The 15,614-nt window shown below is 39.4% G+C and overlaps 1 protein-coding gene across 1 annotated transcript in view; it reads right to left on the bottom strand.

Annotated features, from left to right (window-relative positions):
• Window positions 1-11,983: 11,983 nt before the first annotated feature.
• Window positions 11,984-15,614, bottom strand: part of ptpn18 (protein tyrosine phosphatase non-receptor type 18) — a 172,338-nt gene continuing 168,707 nt past the window's right edge. Inside the window, exon 17 of the mRNA XM_039774583.1 lies at window positions 11,984-13,876. Within this exon, the coding sequence (XP_039630517.1) occupies window positions 13,803-13,876 (74 nt within the window). The 3' untranslated portion in view covers window positions 11,984-13,802. The remainder of the gene's footprint in view (window positions 13,877-15,614) is intronic.

Consider the following 15,614-nt stretch of genomic DNA (forward strand, 5'->3'; position numbering starts at 1 on the left):
AGAGAGTTACACTAGACTTCTTTGAAAAGAGGGAGGAGCAGCAGCAAGAGAATCCAGCCAGGTGGGAGGGAAGACAGGGAGTGGTGTCCCGAGGTGGAATCACTTCACTTGGAACATAAGCTTAGTGTGAGTAGAACAGGGAAGAGACAGGACCTCCACTTTAAAAGATGATCACCCGACAGTTGCTGCTACTACTTCATTCCCTGTCTGGATGTACTTACAGCATTCTTTATTCAACATCACAGTTATCTTGTTTACTTGGTTAACCATTTTTTTATTTCTTCTGTGTCTCCTCGAGTGCCCTCTCAGCATTTAGCCAAGATGCTTACCCCACCTATTCAACATGGCTTCTGCATACAGTCTGATCAGAAAATTGGACCATTACAAATGGTTCCTTAGTCAGCTTCACTTCTCTGGACAGTCCTCAGCATATGTAGTTACAGTACAGGTGGTCTATGTCCATCAGGTATCTCTGTGGAATCTGTTCGGCCAACTTTCACCGGTCATTGCAATTGTTTACTTTCTTTCTTCAGGGGTCTCATGTATAAATGGTGCTGACACACAAAAATGTTGCTTCAGCCCTTTTCCACATTCAAATCGCAATGCATAAAAGCTAAACTTGGTGCAAAGCTACGCACATTTCCACGGTAGCTCATACCATGGCATACGTAAGTTCTGCGCTCGGTTTTGCAGACCAGTACTGTTCCTGTGTGGTTACCCTTCCGTTTTTAGATCCACATCCCTGACACAGCTTTATAAATACACTGAAATGAACTGCATATCATCTATTAGTTTAATGCATCTGATTATAATTAACTTGTAACAATATAATGGTCCACCGAATGGTCAAACTATTCCAAATACCAGAGCTGCTTTAGCGTTGTTACTCTCGCTGCACCTTCTTTTTCTTTCAGCTGCTCCTGTTAGGGGTTGCCACAGCGGATCATCTTTTTCCATCGGTATACAGCATTAAGCACACGCTGCCTCAGCCATGCTGTCTATTAAACTGCTCTCATATGGCAAACGCTTCAGAGCCTTCTCTGTACGGACATCACGGTTCAGAAACAGTTTCATCCCAAGAACTCTAACTGCACTCAATCAGTCCATCAAGTGCTCCTTGTAGAGCTGTTAGTACTTATAAGTACAATCACCTCACTGTAAACTTGAGATACAGTTATAATATCGCACAACCTGAGCCACTTTATAAAGCGCGTATTTACACATGATGACAATATCATTTTTAAGATGAAACGCAGCAAAATATGCTTATTATATTATACAGATACAACTTTAACTTCACTTAAATAATCTATATTGTTAATAATTAAACATGTGAGGACACAGTGTCGCTGTGCTAGCAAGGATCCCGTGCTCCGTTCACGGATTGTTCCTGCCTCACTCTGTATTCTTGCTGGTGTTGGCGCGACACTGGAAGGATAGATGGGTACAATAATTAAACGAAGATATTTCAATGTTTCTTAAAAGTTTTGTAGAATCGTCGTTCTAAGCTTACAGATGGCTTAATGTCTATTACAGAGCTGATTGTGTAGTGATTGGGTATTTGGGGAAAGAAAAGTAAGGACAGGAATTGGAGGTTAGTATGTTTGAAAGAGTCATTACTGCTGCAATAAATTATTTCATCAAAGGTCGCGCACAGGAAAGCAAGCATCTTGCGTGAGGCAGAAACAATCACTGCGCCACCGTGTTCCCATGTTAAATAACGTGCTTTAACTGCTATCATCATGAAAATGACATCACGTATACATCTCAGTATTTTAGTTATTCAGAGAGCTGTAATATCACGAATGTAATGGATTCTGTGTCCTGTCAGAGGAAGAGAAAGCCTGGAAGCACATAGTGATTCACACATAGAGCACATAGAAGATCAAATACAAAACAAAGCATTTAACGTGTTACTTTAGTTACGATGGGATTTGAGAAATTAGTAAATTAAATGATTTTAAGATGAAGTTTATGATGTTGTACTTTAATGACAAAATAAACTACGTGATTAAAGTGGAAATTTCGAGATTAAAGTTGACATTTCGTGCTTTTTGTGCCTTTTTCTCTGTACCCTAATAAGCTTTCATATGACACTCAGACAGTGGGCTTACAACTCTTCTTTTCACGGCAACTTTGATATGTGATTTCTTTTTTATTTCCAGCACTGTGTGATTTTGTGAATGTGAGCTTTCAAGTTTCTCCAACACGCTATGTCACTCGATCAACTTCCTTTTGTTGATTATACCACGGTTTATTTGAACAAATAGTATGTTTTTCCTTTGCCTCCACTTGGTATTTGCTGAAATTCTTATATTTTTCCCCGAGCTTTTCCCATTGTCTTTTCACAGAAGGCTGAGCTTAAGGGCGATTTATATTGATTTGCTTATTCAAAGAGGCGTAATTCTGGGAGGAATTGAGGCGGGACAGCAGGTGTGTGCGTTACTTTTCACGCTGACCGGCATTTATGTAGCGGAACAACGTGGAAGTTGGAGTACGCACAGATTCCTGCATCTGGATTTTTCTGTGCGTAAGCACATTTCGGCTTTTGTGCTTACGCCATGTTATAGTGCGAGTTCTACGCACGCCGTTCTGCATGAGGCCCCAGGACTGGCCTTTATGCAGTCGCACGATTGATGTCACACGGCACAGTTCACAACAGCGTATCTATGGCAACTGGCCTCAAAAGATGAATTTAGAAAAGACATTTAAAAATGAACTTCCTTAAAAGCAACACCAAAAAAACATCTAAATTGCAGAAACAAATTCTGTGAGTTTCAAACCCCTAATACAGAAGAAAGAGAGGAGAGGTTGGAAGCATGCACTGATTACAGCACGTTACATGACGTACCTCCTGGGTTGTGATCCAAGGGCAGCCGTGCTATGGGTGACACCTTGGCACCACACTGAACAGTGTGAGTTTTTTTACGGTGGCTGGAGAACCAATCCTGCCACAACCTCCAAGTTTTCCCTGCATGTTGGAGGCCCTGCCGGCTGGACTGGATGCAGAGTAACGTCATACCCAAGAAGGAGCAATTGGAGATTAATGGCCCAACGGAGTGGAATCACTTCTGCTGTTTATGGAATTCGAAACGGTAAAAGATCCTCTAGCCTCAGAGCCACCATTCTGCCACAGTGTAGAAAAGAGGGAGAAAATAAGCATAGAATTAAAATGAACAAATCTAAACTGCAACAGTAACTATGAAAAGGTTTGCAATTGGCTGCCTACATTAGTTTAGAAATTGTCAGGTTGAAAAATTCAAAGGAAACATTAACAGTGAAAAGACTTAAATGATTACAGACCCCTATACACTTCTGTCACCCACCTCCACGGCCATCTAAACAAATAGTAAATGCATTGTGGAAGCCCAGCAGAATCTGACGTGGTCACCTGGCACCTCAAAGGCAAAGCTTCACAAATGAAGCTCATTTCACCCCATCGGCCACACAGTAACAACAAAATCTCCCGATCATCAGCAACAGGGGTCAGAAAAGGTAACTAAAGACAAACCCATAGAAGAAAGCAAAATATTAAGCAGTTGAAACTCCCTAAGAAAGAAGTTTAATAGTATAGACCCCCGAAAGACATCCCGAGTACCTTGAAGTGCCTTGACTAGCAGTACTTCAAATGCAGAGCCGTGAAATGCCCAAACAAAAGAGTTTCAGCAGCCATTAAGTAGAAAAGGACCCTGTAATGTTTAATGTCTTAACCACCTACAGAGCACTGGCTAGAGAATTTAATAAAGAGTGAGCATTTTCAAGGATAAAGTAAGACTGGCTGAGTCTAATTTCTTTTGCTGTTTTTAAAACTGGATTCATAATGGACCTTTTCTAGACTGTCACCATCACTGTTTTCAGGGAAACATTTAATGAAGAGTAATATGGACTCCCTTGTGTTATGAGCGTTGGCCAATTCTGTTAGCCCTTTCTGTCTATAAAATCAGTGCCCACCTTCAGCATCCTGGTCTACCATGTTCAGCTTATCTGCTAATTCTCCAGTTTGGTTGCCATGTTGGGAAGCCGTCACTAAGAGTGCACTTCTTTTTAAATCGGTGATTGCTTCAGCTCGTCAGTGGCAAATTCCACTTTCATAGCAGCAAAGTAAGCCTGCATACTGGCGCTCACAGCAGTAGATTTTTTCTGAAAGTGTGTTGTTTATTAACTTGCAGTACAGGAAGTCCAGTTCAAAAGTGTCTGCTGCAGGCCTTCTTCGGCAAGCAAAATGCTTATGGGGCTGACTGAGACATCCTGTACTGCAGCAAGGTATGTGAAGTCTAAGACCACTCAAATGGACCAGTTAATAGTGAGGGGTGTGATAGTGTCTGGGCCAAAACATGTTGGGCAGTCAGACCTCCACCATTAAGCTTCCATTACCAACTTCATCACATGATCCCCCCAGCTGTTCATGAAAAATGATTTTTCTTTTTTATTGTGGCATCTGCTTCTGATCATTATGCCACTTGCATGTTACCTTGTCTTATATATAAACGTCTACGCCTGGAAGTGTGCGTGTCCGTCTGTCCGGCCCGGAAGTGTGAGGCTACTACAGCATGAAGATCAGAGAGTCGGCAAGGCAGCCCCAAGTTAACGAGTCAGAAGAAGAAAGGGACTCTGTTGCCAAAGTAAAACCGCCAAGAAAAGAGAGAAACTCTTACGCATGCGAGATGAGCACATTGGCAAAACGTAACCTAGGAGAGAGACGCCCAGAGTAGTTCCTTTCAATTACCTGACATCTCTATGTTTCAATTAACACCTTTTACTGGCGAACTGAACAGATTACAATGTGCAAGCTTTCGAGGCAACTTGGACCGCTTCTTCAGGCAGGTTGTACTTGTGGCGTTTCTTGGAGTTAATAAACTTGACAAAGCTATTGGACTAACCACTTTAAACACCCCTGATAAATTATTAGAAGGATAAACGACTATGTAGGGGGTGTGCAAAAGGAGATTTTCAGTTGTGAGTGTGCAGAACACAGAGTTTATTCTTGTACTAGGCTGACCCGCCTTTTAAGTTGATCAATTCTTAAGGCAATTCAGTATGTACTGTAGATCAATTTGATATTTTATACAAACTCATTAATTTGGTTATATTGCATTTGAGCGGTATTACTTTAATACTCGTAGTTTCTGTTATTTTTGTGATGAAATGTTAACTTTTTTTCTATATTGAGGTCGCCCTTTTGAACCCCCCTGATATTTACTACGCGGTGAGGCATTTGTACTCCATCAACATTAATTATTTCCAGAGACATAATTTTGTCTATTTTTCCAGCTCATCGCGCACAAAAGCAAGGGAACGATGGGAGCACCAGAACTCTGCTCACATCATGTCGCTTCGCACCGCAAGCTGCAAGTAGTAAGTCTGCGATAAGCGGAATACCGCTACGCTTTCCACTCATGGGACGGAAGGACAATCCCGACCGCTTTTATATAGTAAGAAAGAAGAAGAAGATATCGCACAGTCTGGAGTAGAAAATCATCTTTTACCTGGAAAAAAGAAACTACAAATCCCATCGTGCATTGCAAAATGGACGGGCGTGTGAAACTCTGCGCCTGCGTAGCACTCACGGGACGGAAGGACACCCGACCGCTTTTATATAGAAGGATTATCACTTATTTACATTAATGTTATTATTGTATTTTTGTTAATAAAGTTAATAAAGCTATTCTTTTAATGAGGCTTTTGAAATAACCAGAACCTGCACTTGTATTTTCCATCCAAACAATTTTAAACCTACTTTTGCCCACCCCTGTGTGAGCATTAGAAGGATAAAAGAGTATCCCCCCCAGCTCCCTTCCAGATACAACTTTATAGCAGCCATGACAGCCTTGAGTCTGTGTGCACAGGTCTCTCTCTATCAGCCTTGCACATCTGGACACTGACATTTTTCACCGTTCTTATTTAAAAACTGTGTCAAGTTGCATGGAATTGTGGCCACAAATTCTCAGTTGGACTGAGATCTTGACACTGACTTGACCACTCCAGAAAATTGCCATTTCTGAAGTAGCTTGGACTTTTTGCTGAACATTGTTATCTTAAACAGATCTTCTCCCAAGGTGTAGGCTTCTTGCAGACTGCATCAAGTTTTCCTCCAGGAGTTCCCTGTGTTTTGTTGCATTCATTTCACTGGATACACTCATAAGCCTTTTAAGACAACAGCATGAGGCTGCCATCACCATGCTACGTGGTGGGGATGGTGTGGTTGGCTTATGTCTGACAGCCAAACATTTTTCATTCTTTCTCATCAGACCCCAGAAGCTGAGGCCACTCACCACAAGTTGGACCTTCCGGACACAGAAGTGCATCAAGAGGACTGTAAACTGGAACCCCGTAACTATGGCTAGGTGATCTCCATTTCACTATCGGTAAAGTGACTGCACCCGTGATCACTTAGTTGTGTCATATTAACAAGGGTGAATACTTAACGCAATCATTTCTTTTTTTTTTTGCAATTAATTTAGACCACTTTTCAGCGATCGTTTTTCATTTTGACATTAAAGGGTCTTTTTCTGCTGATCAGTGCTAAAAAACCTAAATTAAATTCACTGTGATCCAATATCACTTAACAGTCAACTGTGAAAACTTTCAAAGGGGTGAATACTTTTTATAGGCGCCATTATTGCCAATTGTTTTGCTCTTTTCATCTTATTAGCAGTGCAAGTATTCCAGTCTACAGTAACACTTCAGTCTCTTGAGTTTGGTTCAATGATAAAACTCAAGCACACTGATTCACATCAAGAGTTAGCCACCAAAAAAAAAAAATTTCAACATACACTCCCCATCATACAAAATAAGAAAATCATGTTGTTGTCATCAATAAATTATTCAGATCCCATTCCACTACTTTCACACTTGAAACAGTAAAACATCTGTAGAGGGCAGCTTAAGGGTCAGATAAATTACAAGTAAAAAAGCATGTCAACAAAACACAGATGTGAAAAACAAAAAAAAACCACCCAGCCCTTTTCCTGCTTGGAGATTTTTCCTTGATCTTCCGAAGCTGCTTTTTCCATGGCCAGTTCCGGAGTTTTGATGCTGATGCTTTGGGGCACTTGTAGCTTGAAAGAGGGTGAAAGGCCAACCTTAGAAGTGTGCACTTCGTCTACAGTGCATGTTTAGTGCGTGTCAAGAAGCATGCTGCTCCTGCAAGTTCACCAGTCAGCTTTCCACCAGTTTGCTCCTAACCACGGACAGGGAAGAAACTGCCAGCACGCTGTGTGTGGATGTTAATCATGATAATGCCAGCGCTTATGTGGCTGCTGTAGACTTACTTATGAAATGTTAAAAAAAAAATGTATCCTGGCTCATTCTACTCTCCCTGGCAGCATAATGCAAATAAAGTTATGTTCTGGCTTAGGTATCAAACTACAACTGATGAATGCCTGATGTAAAGGATAACACACGTGGGCTGACACCCCGACCAGGAAAGAACAGGGACCCTTACCAAGTCAGAAGTCCAGGGAAGATGTTGTCTGGTGAGTAGTTTCTCACCCACTGCAGTAGATGGCGGCATCCCTTGGTTTCAATATGCATTCGGGTACCCACAGGGCATACTGAGAACTGCCACATTTCTAATGGGCCATGACCTACCACAGGAAGTACTGGTGAAGGGTCAGAGATAAAAGGAGCCACTCAACCTCACTTCGATGAGTCAGACGTGAGGCAGCAGGCTACACTCATAAGGAGGAACAGAATCTTTCATTATACTTGTGTGTTTTGACTGATACTTCTTTGGAAAAGTGTGGGTTACAAATAAAAACCTGGAATTGTGTTGGGTGAGATTGTGTCTGTGGTTTGGGGCTCACTGGTTATATTTAAATTCCCAGATTATTCAATAAAAAGCAACACCGTGCACACCATTTATGACTGTCTGGGAAACTTTTGTTCTTGGCTGTCTCCTCAGTGTGTCAGAATATGTAGGACACACCTTGTGAGATGCTAGTTAATGTGCTGGTGTCAAATTCCACATTCATTTTTAGAATTCCCATAGTGATAAGGACAAATTCATGAAACTCCAGTTCTCAATGGAAAAACACAACCTGAAGACCCCACAGCATTTGGGGTACTTTTGAAAACACGTGTCCATGGTACAAACTTTATGGACAATAACGTGAGGATAAATGGACTGATTAAGACATTTTTGGAGAACTTGCACTTTTTTTAGTCTTAAGAGCTGACTGGAGTTTAAGTGAATTTTAACCACTGAGCCTCCAGCTTTTAAAGTTCTACTTATTTAAAGCAAATCCCAACATCCAAATCACTACTGAGAACTTCCTATGTACTGTATTGAGATCTTTAAAACCTGAAAAGTCCAGCTTTGAAGTCTGAATTCTCAAAGCCCTTCTTTGAAAGTTCAGTTTATGAGATGGGGTGCAGACCTCAGCACTATTCCAGGTGAGTGACCGAAGGTGTGTATTGTTACTCAATTTCCTCTCATTTTTAACATTGCAAGTAAAAAGAATTATTACTGTTACAGTTCAATTGATTGTTAATTATTCATATTTAAACCAAAATATGTAACTCAAAATATTTCATACTTTAATTTCCTAAAAATATGAGAATTAACTCTTTCTAAATAGATAAGCTTTAAAGAGTGCTAAAATATGACAAATAAAGTTTAGTGGCACTGCATCTTGTATACGTGTTGGTAAATTCACACCACATGTGTACTCCTTTTTTCAGTCTAATTCAACTGTGCAGTTTGTGCAGCTCTCATGCTCATCACACTAAATATGCTATATGGTTCATAAAACTCTAAATATCACCCAATCTATTCACTCAAAGTGGCTCATACCATAAAAGTACAACCAGTGTGCACAATGACGGCATGGAGAGGGTGGCAGCTTGAGATGCTCTGAGATACGAGACAGCAGCAGCACCGTCCATGAGGAGGAGGTCAAAAGCAAACAAAAATGGCATGCAGTGTATAACGCAAGTAGTGTAGGCATTGGTGTCAGGGAAAGATGTTAGGAGCAGCTTTAAAAACAAAGTGCGTGCCTATTTTTTGTCCGTTTAACTCAGTGTTGCCTTTTTTAAAACAGTAAGCCACCATGATTGCAGATGTTAGTCTTCAGGCTTCAGCCAATTCAAGCAGACCCGGTGAGCAGGTTGCCTTAGCCGTTGCTGGACCTGGGAGGAGATCCAAGGCGTCCTGGGTATCTGTGGTAGATTTAGGAGTAACCGGAGATTATATGGAGCTATAAGCCATACTCACATTTGTACTCCAGTAATCCTCAGTGGGACAAGTGAATAAATAAAAATAAAAAAAAAGAATCAACGTCTGTTTAAAATATGGCGTCTACAGTCCATGGACACACTCTGCCGTGTCCTCCGCCCCTGACCAAATACACTGAACGTGGTTCCCTTCTGACTGACATGTGAAAACGAAGGTAAGAGCCCGGAGGGTCAGGTATGTCAGCAACAGGTTTCAGTTGTTTTACGCCTCAGTGGCTACTGCATTTTTACGTCAGCCTTAACTATATGTTTGTTTTTGGGGAACAAGTCTATTTAGAAATCCTGCACAAAAAAATCCAAGGCTCCTGTGTAAATTCTGGCAGCCACAGTTTTGGAAAGCTTTTAGAGATAATAGACAATCCAGCTATGATTATTAGAATCAACAGAATGTCTTGAATAAATGCATCTAATATTATTACTCCTGCTTTATAGCTTGTAATGGAGGATTTTGCTTTCCCTTATAGTAAGTGGCTGAAAGTAAGTTAGGTGAGCATAAGACATACAGGGTGCACTCCTGGGCTACGTCAGGACTACTGGGAAATGCAACAATTAAAAAACAACAACCTTAAAACATGTCAAACAGCAAATTTAATGGTAAACTGAAAATACAATAAAGATATAAGGGGGCGAGGAAAAAGATTAAAATAAAGTAACACATACATAAATATGTACGAGATGTCATCTGCACCATCTTACTGTACAAGTTACACATATAAAAATAAAGAAAACTCCATACCCAAATAATAAATATTAAAATAGCTCTGTCCCAAATTTCAACTCTTAAATGAAAAATAAATAGAGACCACCCCCTCAAATATTATATACACCGTATACTCAAGTACTCTTAAACTTCCATCTCCTCCTGCACTATTGGTTTAGATGCTTGGTTTACATTTCTGTGCATAATAAATTAAAAAAAAAACCAAAACATTAATTTTCATGTAATCTTTACTTTTAGCATTTTGTACCTTCATTTTTTACTTGTTTGAACAGCAAATTGCAGACAGAGAAAAGACTCACTCAGTGTTCGTGATCACCTTAAAGACATTAGGTTTTAAAAAAAAAAAAAATCGGAGAAATGAAACAGTAAGAGTTGTAGAAGCACTGAAGAAGAGAACTGATCTGCTTATGAGCATAAAAAAAAAAAAGTGCAGTTTGCAATTTCAGATTTAAAGAGAGGACAAATAAAATTAGGCTGTTTATTTAAACAAGATAATGAATACCATGAAGACCCCAAGCACTGCTTGTAAACTCGTGTGCATCACCACACACGTATGAAATGATACTGAGCACTTTGAAAATAACATAGCACAAATAAACAATAGCACTCTCTATCAGATGAGATTTTATGAGTAGCAGTCCTCTTAGAGGATTTTAAATTTGTTATTCTAATTTTAGTAAATAGACCTGTACTAAAGAACTGTCTAGGTGAGGCTGCTAATTTGAATTAACCACAAACTTCAAACTGTTAAAATAATCAGGAACTAACTAGACAAAGAAAAACAAACAAAAAATAAAACTCTGGCCATGCAAAACCAATAATAGCGTTGATATTACATATTTTGTTAACATTTAACATACAGCTGCCATTTACATGATGAACTGAAAAGACAAAGGCATTTTTCGAAGCAAAAAAAGGAGCAGCATTTAAAAGAAAGAGCACCCTGCCAACTGTCAAGTACAGGGCTGACTCTGTTATGTTGTGGGGTTGTGTGGTCGCTAGTGGCACAGGAAACACGGAGTGAACACAAGGAAGAGTGCATTCCACTAAGTCTCAATGCATCCCCGAAAATGGGGCAGAGAGGTGGCTCTGAGGCTAAGGGCCTGCGCCGCTATCTGGAAGGTTGCTGGTTCGAATCCTGTTCTTGCCAAAGGAGAACCTACTCTGCTGGGCCCTTGAGCAAGGCGCTTAATCTGTTCAATGGCTGACCCTGTGCTTTGACTCCATGGGGTATGGGAAATCTAACAAATTCCTAATAGAACAAATTGTATAAGGAGAAATAAAGAACCGGAAAAAAAAAAAAAAACTTATCAATCCGGAAACTGAAGCTATAAAAAGCAGGGCTTCTATAGTAAGACAACAATCCAAAACACACTTGACATAATCTATCAAGAAGTAACTTGAGAAACACAAAGTGAAGGTTCTGGAATGGCCCTTGCAATCTCTTCAGATATTAAACTTGACAGATCAAGAATTTCTCACAACAGGAAGAGATCTGCAGGGACGAACAGGGGACATTTTCCAAACAAGAAAAGTCAGTAATAGCTGGCTACCAAAAATGTTAGCAAGCTGTGGCTTTTACCAAAGGGGGTGTTGCTAAGTTCCAACGTAGGGGGCACAAACCTTTGCAAATGCCACATTTAATCTCACTTTTTATTTCATCACACAAATAGCTGTAAATTAACATCTTCATTAAAATACCATGGTTTTAGTTTGTTTTACTGTCAGGTTTTTATTTACTATTTTTCATTTTAAATGTGAACATAATATAGAATTTGGCCAGGGGCGTCCAAACCTTTGCATGGAACTGCATCAGTTGAATGCGTATTTGTGTACCTCATTTATGTGAGGTAGAATGCCCAGAGGGTGCTGGGTGGTCTCATGGTCTGGAATCCCTACAGATTTTAGTTTTTCTCCAGCCGTCTGGAGTTTTTTTTTTTTGTTTTTTCTGTCCTCCCTGGCCATCGGACCTTACTCTTATTCTATGTTAATTAATGTTGACTTATTTTAAATTTCTTACTATGTCTTTTATTTTTCTATTCTTTATGTAAAGCACTTTAAGCTACATTTTTTGTATGAAATGTGCTATATAAGTAAATGTTGTGGGCACCACAGCTAGTATCATTTCCTGTGTTTTCATTCTGGATTTGTTTTCTTTCTAATTTAGAATACAGACTTAACAGATTGCATGTTAAATAGTTGGCCTAACACAGCAAAGAACACTCTATTCGACATTACATGCTCTCAACATTTTCCTGATACAACATGATAAATGTCTTACTGAGAAAGTCTTACTTATTCGAAAATTGTCCTTCATTTACTAAAAAGAGGTTTATCCATTAATTGTATGTATTATTTAGAGAAATGAATGCATAAATAGAAAAATGAATTATTACAAATTAATTAGTTCAAGTGCAAAGGTAAGTCAACCACAAGGTTCACCTGCTTATTTAAAAAGGCAAGTGTGGCTGGGTGTTAAAGTAACTGAGCATCGACACAAAAGGCCAAAAACAAAGGCCTCACACGCCTTAAGTAGCATCATTTACTTTACATGTCAGTAATCTGCACTGCGGTCAATGGAGACTGACAGGCATGCTGTTTAATTAGGGAATGTCACTGCAGTGTCAGAAAAGAAGATGAGGGGGTCATTAAACTAAGTGAGTGGACAACTTCAGGTTTGGAGGGCCATAATGCATGCATCTTTATATGTCTGATCTTTTTTTAATCATATAATTTAAGCAAATTTAATTAACTTCCACTTTTTCATCTTTTTGTAATTGGTAAGGATGGCGATGTATCATTTGTGAAAGCAATTCAGATGTTTGCATTGTTTTCAGCTGTCACTGATGCTCTATTCAGCATTTTCAGTTTACAGTGTGGACTCACTGATAGGGCAAAAGCGGTCAGTTCTTAATGACAACCAACAAGTAAGAACAGCAGTGTACTCTGGTGCTCCTAAATAGAGTGCATGACCAGTCAGAACTTTGACTTGTTGTTCACAATTTTCTTTAGACAGAAATGAGTGACAATCCTCAAACAAAGAAGACTGGGGTCATCCCATCATGTTACATACTAAACAAAAATAAACTACCTTACAAGACAAACACTGGGACAACCAGCAACTGCATGTAGAAATCAATGAACGAGACAGCTACTTACAGTAATGAGCCGCTCTTTTACAAACTTGAACTGGCCACCCATTAAGAGTCTGAACCCAATTACATCCTGTAGTTACTGCAGTCTTCCAGGATTAAATTTGCCTTTCATTTTTTAGGACTGGGATGGGCTTGCTAGAATTGTAAAAATCTCAGAATATCCAAGGGTCGCTTAGACTTTGCAGACATCTACTGAAGGCTGTATTCTCAAAATGAACTGTTAGCCAGTTTGGAAAGTAACAGCTCTGGGCTGTCCACTCTTGTTCATTTATTTTCTTGACTATAACCTTACAGATAACAGTGATAATGCACATGGTCTTATTAGTTGCACTTACAGGAAGCACATAAAATTTCACAAACCTAAGAGCACAACAATGTTAATAACTTATGACAAAGATATTACAATCACCTCCACAATTGTATTTGTCTTCATTTACAAATGCCCCTGCAGTTAAATAACAAAGAAACTCATTTCATTCATTCTGAAGAATCCATATTCCCTTTAAGAGAAAATAATGATAACAACAATGTTGCGTTAGGACATCTCTGAATGCCAAGTGCTGTACATGGGTTCTTCGTGACTTCACAAGTAAACTTCTTTGACAGGTGAGTTGCTAGCCACTTGATCTTAGACTTGCGTTAGAATTTGGTAGAAGCGAGCACTCCCCTGGCTCCAGCAGGCAGTGGTGGTCCTACCTCTCAATGGTATTCCACTCTGAGGGAGGATCACGAGGGCCTTTGGGTTTCCTGATGCGGCAATTAAAGCCTGTGATAAGAGAAAGTCAAATTTAGCATAACGCCTGCTTTATTTCTGCTAGTGCCCACTTTACTGAGGGAAGGATCTTTTCTTCTCTGCTGGACATTCAGGTGCAGTAATGACGTGTGTTTAAAGGAACAAACTAATAGTACACTTTCAGTTGCTTATATTTTTCAAAACCAGATACACATTTACTGGAAAACAAAACAAAAACTTAAATCTGTATTTCCTGTTTAACAAAACTTTTAAAACCACAGTAAATACAATACATTATACAGTACATACTTTTTTTTAATCAAGTCAGAACCAGAGAAGTCTACATAAGTCTATGCCTTCCTCCTATTACGTGTATTTGGCTTAAAGGCTCCCACTGGTCCTGCCAATTAATAAGTTAAAGCATATAAATAAGATTCCACATAAAGATACTAGAATCTGCAATTTTTGAGATATTTAATGTTGGGTTAGGCCTATACATAAAAATGTCTCTGCAATTATGTAGTTAATTTGGGGCAAAGTCGTTTGCCAAAATGTGCCAAACTGATTACCAATAAAGTGCAGCTCACACAATTTCAAGAATAAGAAATCTGTAGTATTTATGGCCTTTTGAAAGTCAACACATTTAATTGTCACTGTAACTTACAGTATTTGCATGATATGTATGGTAATGTGATCACAAATACTAGGAATTACATTTACTTTTAAACACTAAAGAATGGCCGCGATACGGGCACAAGTGTTAAGGTAGCCAGCACAGGTTAGCCTGACTCGTACTGTGTTCCAAAGGGATTCTGAATTGAATTAATTTTTTGTTAGAAGGGCTCAAATTATTGAAACTCACATAACTTCAGAATGTGCTAAAACATTAGTAACACGTGTAAAAAGTATTTGTATTGGGTGCTGCATGCTTCTCTTTTATAGGATGCACCTGCTGGCTCTTATATTTAAATGTAACAGTTATCCGAGTATCAAAAATTTTTTTTTCTGCTGACTTTTATTCTTAATGTCACCGTTGGCAGCATAATAACAACATACAAAATAGCACATACAAACAAGAAACACTGAGAATCATTAAAGTAACTTTACATATATTTGAATACTAACTTATTTTTGAATTTGAATATTCACACCTTATTTTTTTTTAGCTAATTTGTCAGCCAAAGTGAGTATGGGACACAACTAGGGCAACACCATCCTGCATAGACGAAGTTATCAAAAGCATCAAATGGGCTGGGGGTGGTACAGGGCTGCTTTCACATTAATTTTAATCTCCTCCTGTCTACAAGTTATGCTGATGAGAATTTTTGTCAGCATTTCCTTGTGATAATACACTTTCAGGGTACAAATGATGCCCAAACCCAATGGATGAAGCACTGCCATGCAATTAGGTGGGAGGAATTCAACGAGAACAGTATCTAAATGTGGAAGCATATTGTGGACAGCACAGTTATCAATCAGAAGCCGAATCATCCTTTTCTTCTTCTACATATTGTGAGGTTTCTGAACTCTTTTGAGACCATCCCACCCCCCACTCAACAGGAACGACATTCTGAAGTGCGTCCCGAAGGGCGATTGCTGCGTCTGTAGAAGATTGTCCGTTGCCGGGGCAGGGTAACATCAGGCTGACAATGCTGCAGGGAAGCGACACAGAGGCAAATCCTAAAAGATCGGGGTCATGCTATAAGTCCCTGTCTTGCACCCCAAAACAGGCTTAGTCTCAGTAATTTAGCAAAACCAGCTCTATTCAGCT

The sequence above is a fragment of the Polypterus senegalus genome, chromosome 13 (assembly GCF_016835505.1).
Source record: "Polypterus senegalus isolate Bchr_013 chromosome 13, ASM1683550v1, whole genome shotgun sequence".
In the NCBI taxonomy this organism is placed as follows: Eukaryota; Metazoa; Chordata; class Cladistia; order Polypteriformes; family Polypteridae; genus Polypterus; species Polypterus senegalus.